The sequence below is a fragment of the Erithacus rubecula genome, assembly GCF_903797595.1.
Source record: "Erithacus rubecula genome assembly, chromosome: 3".
In the NCBI taxonomy this organism is placed as follows: domain Eukaryota; kingdom Metazoa; phylum Chordata; class Aves; order Passeriformes; family Muscicapidae; genus Erithacus; species Erithacus rubecula.
In genome coordinates this window covers 42,232,178-42,247,351 of record NC_136689.1, presented here as the reverse complement: position 1 = coordinate 42,247,351, position 15,174 = coordinate 42,232,178, and the positions used below count along the sequence as shown (strand labels likewise).

Genomic DNA, 15,174 nt, shown 5'->3' with positions numbered 1-15,174 from the left:
ATATTCAACAATTAGGGTAACAAAACACAAATTTTAAAAAAAGTTTTAAAAAGTTATTTTGAGCACTAAAGTATTTCAGGAGCACAGTGAATTAGTGGAAAATTCAATTATTGGAATTTTTGGGTAGAACTACTCAGAATCACAGATTCCTGCATTGTAAGTATTTAAATTTGGTCATCCAAACCAAAAGGGCCTTTGAAAACCAAGCAAGAGTTTCCTGTTACTTACACACTGTAGTTTTCATCAGCAAGAGTTATGAAGGAGTCATATATTCTTGACTCTTCACTGCAGGCTGTAGAGGTAAGTACTAATTCTCTGATTCCCTAGCCTGGGGAATCAGAGGGGTCAAATCCCAGAAGTAGAAACAAGTCAGATTATAATGCCCAATGGAAATAATTGTGGACAAAACAATAAACAGGAATTATTAACTTTGCCCACTGTGTCTCAGATGATCCTTAAAGACTTACTATTTTTAGAGAGCAAGAATGTTCTTGTGTATATCCAGTTTCATCAAAATTTGGTCATGAAGCACAGAGAAGAATAGAGGAAATGATGATCTCATAACTTGCAGGTCAAGCCTGAGAAAGAATGTAAAATTCAGAAAGAATATTTAATTTTTCCCTTTTTGTTTTTTTAAAACAATAGTTCAGTAGTATGCTCTTTACCATTTAGAATGACTGCTAGCTGAGAAATGCAGACTAACCATTTATGAATGATAGCAGCTGCAAGGTTTTGTCACAAAAACAAAGAACATTCTATTGCCTAATAACATTCCTCAACTTTAATTCATCTGTGAACAGATCACTACCAATAGCATCAGCAGCAATGAAAAGGCTTCATTGCTGGAGAAAGATTTGTTGCATAATATGTGAAAGCTGTGTTGCTTTTATAACAATTTAATTTCAAGCATTTTCTGTATATCTGTTAGAGACTCCCACCCCAATAACTCCTTAATGCCTTATATTCTCTATGATCCACAACTAGAACTTTTTTTCATGGTGGATTTTACAAAAATGTATTTTGGTTTCATAAACATTCTAAAGTACAATAGAATGCAATTATCTCTTTTCTGGAACACAAGAAATGTCACGTTAGTTCAAGAGCTGTTTTATTGAGCTGTGATCAGTTTCTCAAGGCACTCAGAAGTTTCATTATAAGATTACACCAGGCACCCCTAGCTCCAGCACCATAGCACAGAAAATGGAATGCCCAACTCCTGCTGGTTTCTGCATTTTGGATGCTGCTGCTCACTATCTGATCTTGCTCTCCAAAAAACTGTTTACAACTATTTCAAAAGTTAGTGTAGCTTTGTGTGTTTGTGGTTCGTAGTACACTTACCTTACTAAGCTACTTAAGCTGCTCTCTCCCCATCCCCTGTCCCTTTTTTGCTGTGAAAAACTGGAAATTAACTATAGTCAGAATGCCTAAAAATCATCAGCGATGGTATTTCAGGGTGCATTCCTATGTGTAGCTTTACATCTTGGTGTAACTTCCCACAGAAAAAAATGGCACACAAAACCACCTATGTGTCACACTGATGGGACAGGTTGCGTCTGATTTAATTGACATTTGAACCTGAAACTCCTGGTGGAGCCAGGAAAAGCCTTGGTCCTGGAAGCTGTGCCTCCTCCTCGATGCAGACAGATCTCAGATCTGAGAGCTCATGTGCAATTACCCTGGAGTCCTTGACTCTGAATCTCCAAAAAGCATTGTGGAGCTCGTGAAGAAAAGTAAAGTGATTGAATCCTTGGAGGTGTGTGGTATTCCCTATAGGCGTATTCTCATCTTTATTGTTCACAGGCAAGAGGTCTCATCACTCATGTGAGAAATATTTTAAGCTCTGTGCAAGATCGGTGATTGCTAGTGCTGGTCTGAAGGAGGGTGGGGAATATTCCCAGGCAACACACCCTCTCCTTGGAAGAAGGCTCAGAAGAGATAGGCACAGGTGCTTATAAAGCTCATATTATGAGCTATTTAGAGTGATAATCAGATTACATCCACATTAACTACAGAAGGAGGATGTAGCATATACTGCAGTCATGCTAAACTGCATTGCAAACATTGGACATAGAGAAGCTGATACTTTGCCTTTCCCCATTATTGAATGACAAGCTACAATGTAAGATTGCCGGACACAGTGAGTCATAAAATTAGCATCAGTCAGCATGATTTTAAGGCTCTTTCCCATTTCCTGTAATAAGCAGAAGCAGTACTTAGTAAATTTCTGTTTCCTTTTGAGTTGGTAGATATTTTTTCTTAGATTGTTACAGTTTCACCTTCATTTCCCTCATGCTGTTGCTGGTTTCGTTTTTCTCATTATGACCAAATTATTGAGTCCCTTACCAATTTCTCAGTCTTGCAGGGATACTGGTATTTCAGATTCTGGTGATGAAAAAGTATTTCACCCTTAATATCCAGATCACTGGGTCATTTGGCTGAATAAATGGAAACAGAAGTAGATGAATGTGAGAAAGCACAAGCAGCAAGGGAGAAATGCATGCAGTAAATTAACACCCCTTCTAACATCCATTTCAAGCAGTATATTATCCATATTATCTTCCCACTCTTTTTGCTTTGCTTTGACACAGATCGTGACCATCAAGTGGTATATAAGGCATATGCTGTTGTTTTTAAGCATAAGCATATGGACAGTTATGTAATCTTATTTAGTGCTAGTTTGTTTTTGGCCAAATTCCCCTGAACTTCTGTTGTCGTATTTTTAGTGTATGGCAGAGAGGCTTGTAATAAAAGAAGCTTGAATATATCCTTATTTATATATCTTCATTTGTGGAAAATACAAATTCTTATTGTACTATACTAATAAACTACTTTTGGATTATATGAATTAATCAGTTTTTTTAAAAATTACCTAACAGCAAAGTGAAATTAGCTAGTGTGCTTATTGAATTAGTTGGTAAGCAAGTAAGTACTATTCACTTGAGAGGAGGGTAGGCTAAGTTTAAAAATGCTTGACCTGTCCCTCAATAGGGATGATGTTATAACAATCATAGAATGGACCATGATCCCTATTATAAAATCACACAATTCCTTTGTTTCTGCTTCTGGTCCAAATTGCACGTTGAAAGGAGGAATATCTTCCACTACAGGAAAATCAAGAATAAAATTCATGAATATATAAGCCAATTTCATAATTGCTCTAGCTTTTTACTGATGGTTTTCACCCACAATCTGCAAAACAGGTGGTTTGTTAACAAAAAAGGCGCTGAGTCTTTTTTTTTTACTGCTGATCATGTTCAAACTGAATCTTTTTAAGAAGAGGCAATTACTTGCATAACACCAGACATGCTGATTAATTATTTCAGGATTATTCTTGTCATCTGAAGCAACCTGACTGTTACAAGAAAACTTTTCTCTGCACAAATAAGATTGAAGTCAGGTAAGGTATAGAATACTCTATACACAATTAGACCAAAACTGAATTGTTAGTTTATTATATTTGAATAAATTAACATTTTGGTAGTCTTTAAGATAAAATAAAGAATTTAATTAATTTACTTGCTGTTCTTTTTTATGTAAAAGTGACTAGCATTTATGTCTTTTAATAAAATTTGGCTTTCTCTCTTTAGAGAGCTGGTGCACCCAGTTTTTTTTAGGAAAACTAATATAGCTTTTGAAGAAGCACAAAGTGATGACTTAGCAAATGGCAGACAAAGGACAAACTGTTCAGTTGTGGCCCTAAATTTATTTTAATTCAACCAGTAAACAGGGGCACAGTTTGGACTTTGCTGATTAAAAGCAAAATTTAAAAGCCTGAAGCTGCATTTGACAGTGTTCCAATTTGTAACCAGCTTAACACATGGGATTCTGTTTCCTTTTACTTTGTGGCTTCCGGCATGCCTCTGCAGAATATTATTGTTTCATTATGGGTTTGTGTATTTTCTTCCCCCTAGGAGAATTTATTTCTTCCTCTCGATTTCCTAGAGAGGCTTAATACCCCTGCCCAAAATCTGAGATATTTGCAGCTTACCATATAGTTCCTTGTTTCGCTGCTCCTGCCCTTACTATCTAGAAGGTCCTCCCTCTTCCAGCCTTTTCATAGGTGAGTGCTCTCAGTGTGAGGGATCAGTCAGGGGAACTGTGCATGTGTGATGAGTAAATCTCTGGGTGAGGATTTCCAGGAGGTGGCTGCAAAGCAAGTGTTTTGAATATATTCACATTTCCTTTGCTATTTTTATCTCATATGTACCCTTGTGTGTCCCTTCTTCGTGTCTTGTCTGCATGTGCTTCAAGAAGCATTGCTCTGTACTGCAGGAGGCAACACAAAGTTAATAATTAATTTCTGATCATTAACTTAATCTACCTCACAAAGTACCTTTTAAAAATCGGAATACTACTATGAAAAGCAATATAAATCTGTTGAAACAATAAATTTGCTTTCAGTGTATCATTATTTTTGTACTTACTTTAGTACGTCTTGAAGAAGAATTTTGAAGTGAGAATTTCCTTGCCATTAATTATTTCTTAAATTATTACAGTCTTATCCATTAATAGCTTGGGGTTTAAAAAATTTTATGTTGTAGATTTTCCCAGAATTAAAAATGCACAAAGTTTCAAACTTCCTAGGCCTTAAACATGTTTTTCCAGAACAAGTATGTCTTTCCTTGATTTCCATAGAAAGCTTGTATCTGTTTGTGGCAACATTGGACAGCATTGGACTTCAGATAACAAAGTGTTGAAAAATCCCCAGCTGAAATTCCCTGTGTTCGATGAAGTGGCCAAATACAATGGTTTGGATTCATCACTGTAATCAACAAGAGGTAAGAAAATGCTGGTGGAAACTCTGTGATCAGCATGAAAGTATAATATGGCACAGGTAAGCCTGTAATCAACAGCACAAAGATGTTTTCCCTCTGTTCTTCCATTAAAGGTGTCTGTTGTGTTAGCTAGCTATGGGAATTAAGCACAGATCAACATGAACACAGTCTAACAGAGGTCAGAAAAAACAAGTGTATTCTGAAGGTTGCCATTGATTAGGACTGAATAGAAGTTCTTGTTTTTGAAAAAGAAGATCATGGATTAATCCCTGATCAAAGTGTAGTACTGGAGTCTGATATTTTTTGAGGCAGCAAGATCTGTTCATTTGACAATAACTTACCTGTCAACTTTCTGCATGTTATCTAAAAGAAAATTGTTAATAATATGTTTCCTTCTCTTTCAAAACAAAAGTTAGCTCTGGAAGGGTGTTGCTGATCTTTTACCATCCAATATGACTTTAGCTTCAGATTCAGTAGCATCAGAGTCCCATTTAAAACAAACTTTCTTATGATTTCTTATAATCATGAAAACAGGATTTCTTATGATAAGTGGGAAGCTGCAAACACCAAGATCTTGTCTAAGCAGTAGGTGGCAGACTGCTCCCAGTAATCCTTTGGAAGTTGTGACTCAGCCCTTCTTAATGCCCGCGGGGCTGTAGCTAAAGGTGATGAGAAGAGAGACATAAAGCTGGGGAGATTCCTAGGGTTCAAGCAGTCTACCTAATTTCACAAAGCATGCCAGGGATACTCGGGTCTGCACTTACCAGGAGAGGGGCTGTTGTTCCTACACGCCCTGTGTTATCAGTTCCTAAAGTAACTGTGGTGGTTACCCTGCCCTGCAGCAGCTGGGTGACCTTGATCTTGTTTTGGAAGATTTGCCACTGTTGACAGAAAGCTAGTGCTGTCATGGCTTTGACACCTCTGCTCAACAGTATGCCTGTAGTTTTGTCACTGTTTGGAAATACCTCTCAAATCCAGAGACCCCAAGGAATTTTTTAACCAAATAAGAGTTTAACACATGGAATTATATGTCTGAGGATGTATATAGATACACCATTGCCTCTACTGATCTCTACATACATAAAATAGTTTCTGAACAGTATCCCAAAAGCTGGGATCCACTTTTTTGACAATTTTTTTTTTTTTTTGTGCTTACTCTTCCCTAAATGATGTTAAGGTGAAAAAAATATTATTTTGAATTTAAATTCACCTTGAGGGGTTTTCCCAATACCCTGCTGCTAATAATTAATATACTTAAGAATACACCTTATGCCTTGGCTTTTGTCTCATATGTTTCATTTCAAGAGAAGCCTGTGGTGCTTACACAGACTGCCTTTCCCATCAGACTTGTTTCTCATGCCATTATTTTGCTGACTGTCAGAGACTTTATCTAGTGTATACCAAGACATTTCATTACCCTCCTAGAACTAGGATCTTGTATCAAAGTAGAGGACTGTCCACAGACTGCTGGAAACCACACAATCCAATGGCTGGTAAACACTTGGGGGAGCTGCCCAACCACTATGCAAAGATGTTGGATCTGATTTATGGAATGATTTGCCTAGCATTCACCAGATTATTTAGAACATCTTTTGTCACCAGACAAGATTTGAAAGTAAAAGAATTTAAAAAAATAGATTTTTATGTTAGGAAAGGCATTATAAAAGTCCAAAATGACAAAAAAAAAAAAGGGATTTATATTTTTATTAAGATTATACTAATTTTAGCTGCTTCTATATTTAAGCTAACTCTTGGGACTGATCTTTTATGCTCTGCTGATGGTTAGTGGGACATCCCATGGATATAGAGAATCACACTTCTTTTTTGGTTTGCTTTCCTGCTTAGGCTATGTTACATTTTTACTGCATGCTTTGGCTAGGCTAAGATTATGCCATTCATCTTCAAGATGTTTTCTCTTGCTTTTTTCTTCCTTAAAACATGATGCCATGTTTTAGTCAGTTACTTTGGAAATCATGTATGATGAAACACACAGATTTTCTGAGTTCCTTTCCATGTTTCATGTTAGCTTGCTATCAGTTTTACATCAGTTTCTTAGTGTATAAATGAAAGATTGATTTGAGAATGGGGTGTTGTCCAGCTATGCACAGCTCCCCTCCTTCCTCCCTCCTATTCACTCTTTCAGGGGAAATAAGTAGTGGTCTTGACACAGTAACATTTACAAGGGCTCAGTGAACATGTAAGCACATGGTGGAAAACAAAATTATTTCTGAGAAGAACAGAAAGAGGAACTTCAGGACAACCCCAAGCATTTCTTGACAGAGAGCTGATTTTCAAAATTTTTATTTTTTTGTTATTAAAAACCTCCCAAACCCATACCTATGACCATTCCTGTAGTATTTCCAGTTTTCTTATAATTAACTTGAAACACATAAGAGGCTGTACATCCTTCTGCTCTGCAATGCACTTCTTTTAAAGTATATCATTGTTATTTTAGGATACACAGCTCTTTCTTGAATAGTCAAGAGCCTCATATTAGACTTGGTGTTTTCTTTGTTGACAAATATAGACTACATTCTAAAAATAGATCCTAAACCAGAGAGATGCATAATTATAAATAACGCACTTAAGAAGAGTCAGAGGATGTCTGCACTCTCCAAAGTGGCTGTTACTTCACTGAAATAAGAAAATTTGTTTAGAGTGCTCAGTCTGCTTTGAAAATGTAAGCTCTGGTTATGAGAATCTCCTTATGTTTTGTTCAGAGTAACTTGTTTAAAGCATCAGGTGAATAAATATTAAGTAATTGTACTCTGGCCTGCAATTCTGCTGGATATAGGATTCTTCTTGGGGCTTAAGTCGGGCAGTCATTAATGGCAACAGCACTTCATAGTGTAGAATGGTCTTTACAGGGGGTTGGTATTCAAACCATAGTGAAACCTCAACCAGACAACCAGACCAAGCAGTCCAGCAAGTCTTTTTATTATAGTATTGATATTACTGAATGTATAGTGAGAAAGGGAGAGGGATAAATCAACAGAGACTATACTTGGTGCATACACTGAGGTTCAGTGTGGTGGTTAGATGAGGAGTCAAGAGAATTACTTACTTGATGGATTCACATACATGTCCAAATATTTTGATCATTAAAATATGTTAAAGTAATCTGACACTACTCACTGTATTGTTGTCCTTCACCTTTATCCTTTCAGTAACTCAGAGGTGAGAGCAAATGGCTTTACAAGAGAACACAACTCAATAACTGTGCTGGAGATGGGCTAGCCACAGCATAGCATGGTTTAGTTTAGTCTGTCTTTTCTAGATCCTGCTTTCCAAACATTTAACTGAGTGAAGTGAAAATTAGGGCTTCATTTAGCAAAAGGAGACTTCTGTGTGTTTATTTGAAGAGTATTCTGGATTACTGTGCTTTTTCATCCTCATCTTTTACCAAGGGAAGAGGAGTCTGTTTGTTGTGGATAATGGATTGATAAAGCTCTCTTCCACCACCACATTACAGAGGATACAGAAGATTCTTGTAGACCTGCTTGTATCAGTAGCAAATGGTCTAGTCTGTATACAAGTGTAACATGCTATGTCTGAATTGTTCTTTAACTGGCCTGAAGGAGTCAGCCTGTACTGTAAAACTGACTTACTGACTCCAACATTTCTGTATATGGATTCTAATAAAGCAAGTGAAGAAACCGTTGTGCAACAAGTAAAACAATAATTTGCTAATCACATCTATTTTAATCTTAGATGCACATTTCAAAAATTTCAAAAGTTGTGAACAATTGCACTCTGCTTCAGCTCTTGCTGCTTCCTGAAGACTAGCCAGGAGAAACTTCAAGAGTGCCTTAGAATGAAAAGAGTGAAGGAGCTCCACTTCCAAGAAGTATTGGCACTATCCTCAGACAGCTCAATAGTTGTGGGTATTATGGAATTTTGCTAGTCTGCCTGTAGTTATTGATCTAAATGCTGTCAACACTTGCATATTAGAGGAGAGCTTACCTCTTAAATTATGTCCACATTTATTCTCATCTTCCTAAAGAAAAGACTTTATGATCAGACTGCCTTAAATTATGTCCACATTTATTCTCATCTTCCTAAAGAAAAGACTTTATGATCAGACTGCTTTTTACAATTTTTCTTTCCATAGTTTTAGTTTATAGAGTATATGAGCTAGGAGGATTGCTGTGTCCTCTGAAGTCAAGGGCTCACTGTAGGAAGAGAGCAAGAGATTTAGCTGCTGTAAACAGAGCACAAAATTAACTCTTTTTTTGACATGCACATGACTGCAGCTAAATATACACAGAGACAAAGCCAGGACAATTTCTTTTGCCTCTACCTACTTTGAACTGATAAATGGCATTATTCTGCTCTCTACAGATTTTTTTTTAAAAGACCACTGGAAGCTCTATCTGCACGATGGAAAAAATGATAATGCACTGAGTCCCAGGAGAAAAGGTAGTGTCATTCTAGTAAGAGAAGTTACAGAAATTAGCAAAACAGAATTTAGTCTTTTTAGCTGTCTTTCCAACTGTACCCGATCTCCTACACATCATCTTGCAGGTCTTTCCAGTGCTCTAATCCCTTTGGAGATGAAGTTGCCTAGTCATAGAAGAGACCATGTAATGTAATAGTTCAAGTTATTATTTCAATAGCAACTCATGTTTATCTATTTGAGTATTAATACTTGGCAATTTCTGATGAAGAAACATTAGTGTCTAAATCAATAAAGTTAGCTGTTTATAGGTAAATGTCCACCTTTCATCCTCATCTTTATAAGAAATGCAATAAGAATTCCATGCCAAGAATACAATCCTATGCAGTATTGCTGACATCACCTTGGCATGGATTTTTATGGGTCAAAGTTATGAGCCTAAGAATAAGCATGTTTCTACTCTCATCATCACTCTTGAATTCCAGCATGGTAGATCATTAAATCGTTAATGTTCTTTGCAGAGTGGAAGCTTTGACTTTTTTTTTTTTTTTTTTTTTTTTTTGGTGGGGGGTGGGAGGGAAGAAAAATTTAGAAACCTAACTCTTGTCTTTTGGGGTTTAATCCAGATTTACAAACTTTTGGACTAAATAGATTTTTTTTTTTTTTAATTCAAATATAGTGCATTTGTCATTCAGCTTTCTTACCACAGCTAAGAAAATACATTACAGTGAGAGGAAATAATGTAATTTGGATCCAATATCTCTACATTATTGGTACAAATGAACATGAGTTCTCCTGTCTGAGCCAATATTACTCTGGAAGTCAGATGCCCATTCTGTGCTGACCCACTGTGTGCAGTATTCAGGCCTGTGAAAAAAGAAGTTCCTGAATAAAATCAATACAGTGAGAGATTGCTGACTGAGGTGAAAAGTGCTGCATGTGCACTACTGCCTACCATAGGCACCAGAAAACCCTGCTGCAGAGCGTCTAGTTGCTACTGTAATTATTGTAGAGACAGATGGTGTCACTGCTAGAGGGCAAATTGAAGAGCTTCATGTCATCAACTTTATTCATATCAAAGCAGAAGTGCTTTAAAATTTGTTGTTACAGAAGTAAAAAAATCCAAATATTTACTTTTGTTTTGAAATTCTAGATGTACTGAAAGCTCCATTGTTTTTCAATAAGATAAATGGCAAATGTTGAATTTTTTCTTTAAAATACTTTATTGCAGTGCCACAAGTTGCTTGGAGACAAGATATTTTCCAATCACAAACAGTCTGTAGATTATATTGAGCAAATTGCAAATATGGCTGAAAAAATAAAAAAGCTATGAACTTGTCTACATGTACAACCTTTTACTCCACTGGGAAATTTTACTTGGTTTAAACAAAGCAAGACAAAACATCTTTCTTGCAAGTGAGATTCAGGGCCTACTTTACTGAGATATTACATCTAATGTACCCTCATTAATTCTGAAGTTACATCATCTGAACCTGTCATTACATTCTCTGTAACTCATGTTCACTGGATCCTTTCTAAAAGTGCATATGCATTTCAAGTATGACTATCTGTTAGCAGAAAGGTGTCTCTACAATAAAACTCCTTCCTGACAGCTCATGTTTCAATAAGAATTGCCTTATCTTTTGAAATTCTTTGTTACAGCTTAGACTTAAGCAGTATAAACCAGACAAGATCTCAGACACTTCACATTTTACTTTCTGTCTGAATCTGCTTCTTTTTGTAAGAAGTAATCTTTGAAAAGCACATCCCATTCTGCTTCTTGAGGAGTGCAATCGACTGATTTTCTAATATTTCAAAATTGGTTCTTACTGCACATTATCAGTCAATACATCTTCATTTCTCAAGCATCTGACTTCCTCTAATAAAAAACACAATTTATCCTTAAGTGGGTACCAGCAGCATTATCACTGTGCTAATGCAGGGCTCAGGATCAGGTAACCACTGACTGTATATATACATACATACATATATATATATATATATATATATATATATATATATATATATATATATATAATATTTATATATGTATTTATATATACATACACGAGCCACAATGAGTTTTGCAGTTTATTCTGAAGCTTCTCCCACTGTGACTATGCTTCTAATAGTAACCAAGCCAGCTCAGGCTTGTTTCCTAGAGCTGCTTTAATACATTTGACTGCAATATAGATATTCCTTCAAGTTCTTGCATTAGGATCAAAATGACTAGTTACAAACTGAAGCTTGTACATCTACACCATCTGATTTAGGGACAGCCTTTCATCTTTTTGACAGCTTTGCATCACCTTGTTTTACAATGAAATCCTGAACATATAAGACTCCACCAGTTGATCATGATATTTTCTAAACTAGATAAAATGGAAATGTCATGGATACTAAAACTTTTTACTGAGTGAGAAATAATTTTCAAAAAGTGGACACTTCAGTAGCTGAAGTTATTGCAAGAAATGCAAAGTTTGGGAAGTGGATATTCCCACAAGCATTTGTTACTTTGACTTAGGCTATTTAATACATGGTATTTAATATCACTATATATTATGATATCACATTTCAGCTGTAATACTGAGCAGGCTGATCTCTAGATCACTATCTCAGTGATAGCTTACTGAGGCTCCTGGGCTCCAGGTTGCTACCCACAGAATGTGGGTGGAAGTCAGTCCAGAAGCAATGTATTCATATTGCTGTGATGTTATATCTTAGCTAAGCAGCTCCATCCCTCAGTTTTCTCTCTTTCTGAATCTCAGCAGGACACATTAGCTTGAGCACATTATATCTGTTGGGCTGACCCTGCTGCTGGCACCTGTTTGTATGGTTGTCTTAATTTTTAAAGAGTCTTCTCCATGGTGTTATAATTCACAGTATCATCTGCAGGACTACAGGATGAAAAAGTATTGATTCAGTCTTGAAACATATAACAGTAAGTAGGATTTTATACAGCAATATCAGTGCTTATTATGCATATAGTTTGTGGCACTCAAGAGCAGTTACAGAAACACATTCCCTGGCATTAGAAGCTTACAATCTAAACAAAATATATTGCACAGAAAATATCAACATACAAAAAGCAGATTCGTTTTTTTCTTACTTTTTGTGTACATCTTTCAAACATATAGGATTGTGAACAGAGCAAGGAGTTAAAGGAGTTATTGTAATTTAAAATAAAAGATAATGAAGAGAGTAATAGCTTGAGGAATTATTCTAAGAGTGGCTCAAATAAATGCAGGGGAAAGGATCATTTATGACTGGGAGGTCAGAAAAATAAGAAAACAGTGAAGTAACAGAGAATAGATTTTAATATATTTACTTATCCATATTACTGAAGTTGCAGACACTGACCAAGATGCTGTTGCACTAAGCTTCTTGACTGATGCCTGGATATGGGACAGAGATTATCCCAGTTCTACTGGTTTCAGAGAGAGCTACAGAGGTGTAACTCCTTTAAAAAGCAGGCTGAAGACTTTCATTAGCTGAAGGCCTAGGTTAAAACTTATTTTGCATGAATAAATGCAGGAACAGTATGTCCAAATGCTGGTATGAGTCTTTTTCATACAGTAATTGCAACTTCTGCTCACTAAAACTATTTTCCTGTGCATCAACAAAATAGCCATTTATAGGAAGTAAAGCAAATATTACAGAATGCAGTTTTGCAGAAAGACTTGTTGAGCAGCAGAGGGCTAGATGGTAATAGGCAATATAAAAAAAACATAGTCAATAGTATTCCTTTACCCCACTGGTTGATGTAAGGCTTATTAATAGTAGTAGAAGAATAAAGACATAAATTGGAATAATTCCATTCATCCAGTAGTTCCTAGACTAATGTATTTCTACAGTATTTCTCACTGCAGATGTGTAGGATTTTAGGAGCTAGGCCACGGATACCTGAGCTGTTCAAGTTTATTGAATATGCATTGGAGATTATTTTGACCAGAGCAAACTGATGGATATCAGCAACTTCAAGTATTCCTTGATGTCTAGCTGCTCTTTCTTACTTTTTATTACCTCCACTTTAAATGTCTTGGTAGTTGTTTCTGCGCCTGCAGAGACCATAGTGATAAAGGAGGTAGAGCAGCACAAGGTTAAAAATGGACAATAAGCCAACAGCAACATTAAATCCGATAAAAATATCTGTGAAGAACAAAAAATAAATTAAAAGGGAGTTAATGAAAGACACATATATATATATATATATACCATTTTATATGCAAAGCTAACAGTCTAATTACATATATATACATTGTTTCTGGCAAGATCGCATTTACTGACATATGCGACATAAGAACATATTCTTCAATCCTAGAAAGTTATAAATTAATTACCTATGCTGTAAATTGCATAGGTAAGTCTTATCCCCAGGTTTCCATACGGCAGAAGAGACTGTGTGTAGTTAATGAAAAAAGAAAAATAGTTTCATTTGGAATCAGCAAAATGGCCAATCTAGGCAGGACAGAGGAAATAACAGGACTATTGAAAAATAACATGTATTGCCTTGCTCTTCTCCTCTGTCCCAGAAATAATATTCTGGTAGGAAGAGGTTATCAGCTCTCAGCTCTTAGTAGATCATAGATCAGCTGCACTCAGTACAACTGCAGAAATACAGATGCACAAATCTTACCATGCATTTGCAAGCCATTTTTGCTTTGCATTTGCAGAAAGTCTTGTGTGAACATGAACAGGACCCTCATATAGACCCCACATCTGTACTTCTCTAAGATACTTTCAACAAGTGGAGATTTAGTTTTGATGACAGCCTTTAGGCAACTCCTTTTTGAATATGCTCATTTAATTTAAACTGACATTCCTTGTCCATAGTAAATCTGCCCCACACTGAAATGGAAATCTATTAATTGTGTGAAAGGTACAAATTTCAGACCCACTGATAAAATATCTGCCTCCATGTATTATGTGGAAAATACGGAACTGTTACACTACCTTTCATTTTGTCTTTCTTCCCACATTCTTTTGACCAGTTTTCTGTAATCACAGGAGAAACTAGTTCAGCAAACTTCTCAAGTGGGCAAGAAGAGGTGCACCCTGGCAAAGTGAGGAGATAAGGATCCTTTGAAGTGTCGTTCCGATAATGCATTTCGATGCTATATTGCCTGATTAACAACATTGAAAAGTTTTTTAAGAATGGTTCTTAAGTAGAAGGTTTCCTGCTGTGAGACAACATATTTGAAATAGGCTCTAACATCCTACTCTAGAACCTGTTCTCCAAGAGTGGAGGCTTTGTGGAAATCATCTGCAATGCCCACTTTGCCAAACCTGGTTATTTAACTGCACAGATCAACAGTCAGCTGAGAATGTCCGGAAGGCTTCCTGAATGGAACCAGCACTGAGTTCTTCTAAGCCAATTGGCTTACTGTGGGAATTATGTCTTGGAAATGTTCTTGCTATCATCTGAAGAATTAGGAAAAGGTATTTCATAATTTTTTTCCCTCTTGTAAGGCTTGTTTTACCTCTTCTTCCTGTCTTTGAAAGTACACATGCACATCCATAAAATGCAATTTTTCCTACTTTTAATATGACTTTGTGCCTATGGGCTGGTCAGTGATGTATCTGTTTAAATCAAAATCGTACCTTCTCACAATATTTGAGAGAAAAATGGTTTTGGGGAAGAGGGTAACAAATTCTAAACGCTCTTTCTTGCATAGATAAGAAGATACTTGCCCATTGCTTTCTTTGTAGAGTTCAAAAAACTGACATGCAGCATATGGTGGCAGTTTTCCATTGAAAATATTGAGAGCAATCTGGAGGGCCCCAACTGTGGTATCATGCTATTGGAGAAAGAAAAATTCATCCTTTACAGTCAATTAAGTCAATTATCATTCATCCAGAGTTATGAGACAAGAGTAGAGAGGGAGTAGAAATCAAGATAAAAGAAAACCTATGTATATTTGACCATAAAATGTGTTCAGTATATCCACCATTGGGTAAAACATGTTAACTGATTACTACAGACAGCAGGAGGCATTTCCAAAG

General features: G+C 36.2%; 1 protein-coding gene across 1 annotated transcript in view; it reads right to left on the bottom strand.

Annotated features, from left to right (window-relative positions):
* Nucleotides 1-13,201: 13,201 nt before the first annotated feature.
* The window catches only part of ACP3 (acid phosphatase 3), a gene marked incomplete at its 3' end in the record, with an annotated part of 41,447 nt that continues 39,474 nt past the window's right edge, over nucleotides 13,202-15,174 (bottom strand). Inside the window, exons 19-21 of the mRNA XM_079301886.1 lie at nucleotides 14,863-14,969; nucleotides 14,125-14,294; nucleotides 13,202-13,320 (exon numbers count right to left, since the gene is read on the bottom strand). Of these exons, the coding sequence (XP_079158012.1) occupies nucleotides 13,202-13,320; nucleotides 14,125-14,294; nucleotides 14,863-14,969 (396 nt within the window). The remainder of the gene's footprint in view (nucleotides 13,321-14,124; nucleotides 14,295-14,862; nucleotides 14,970-15,174) is intronic.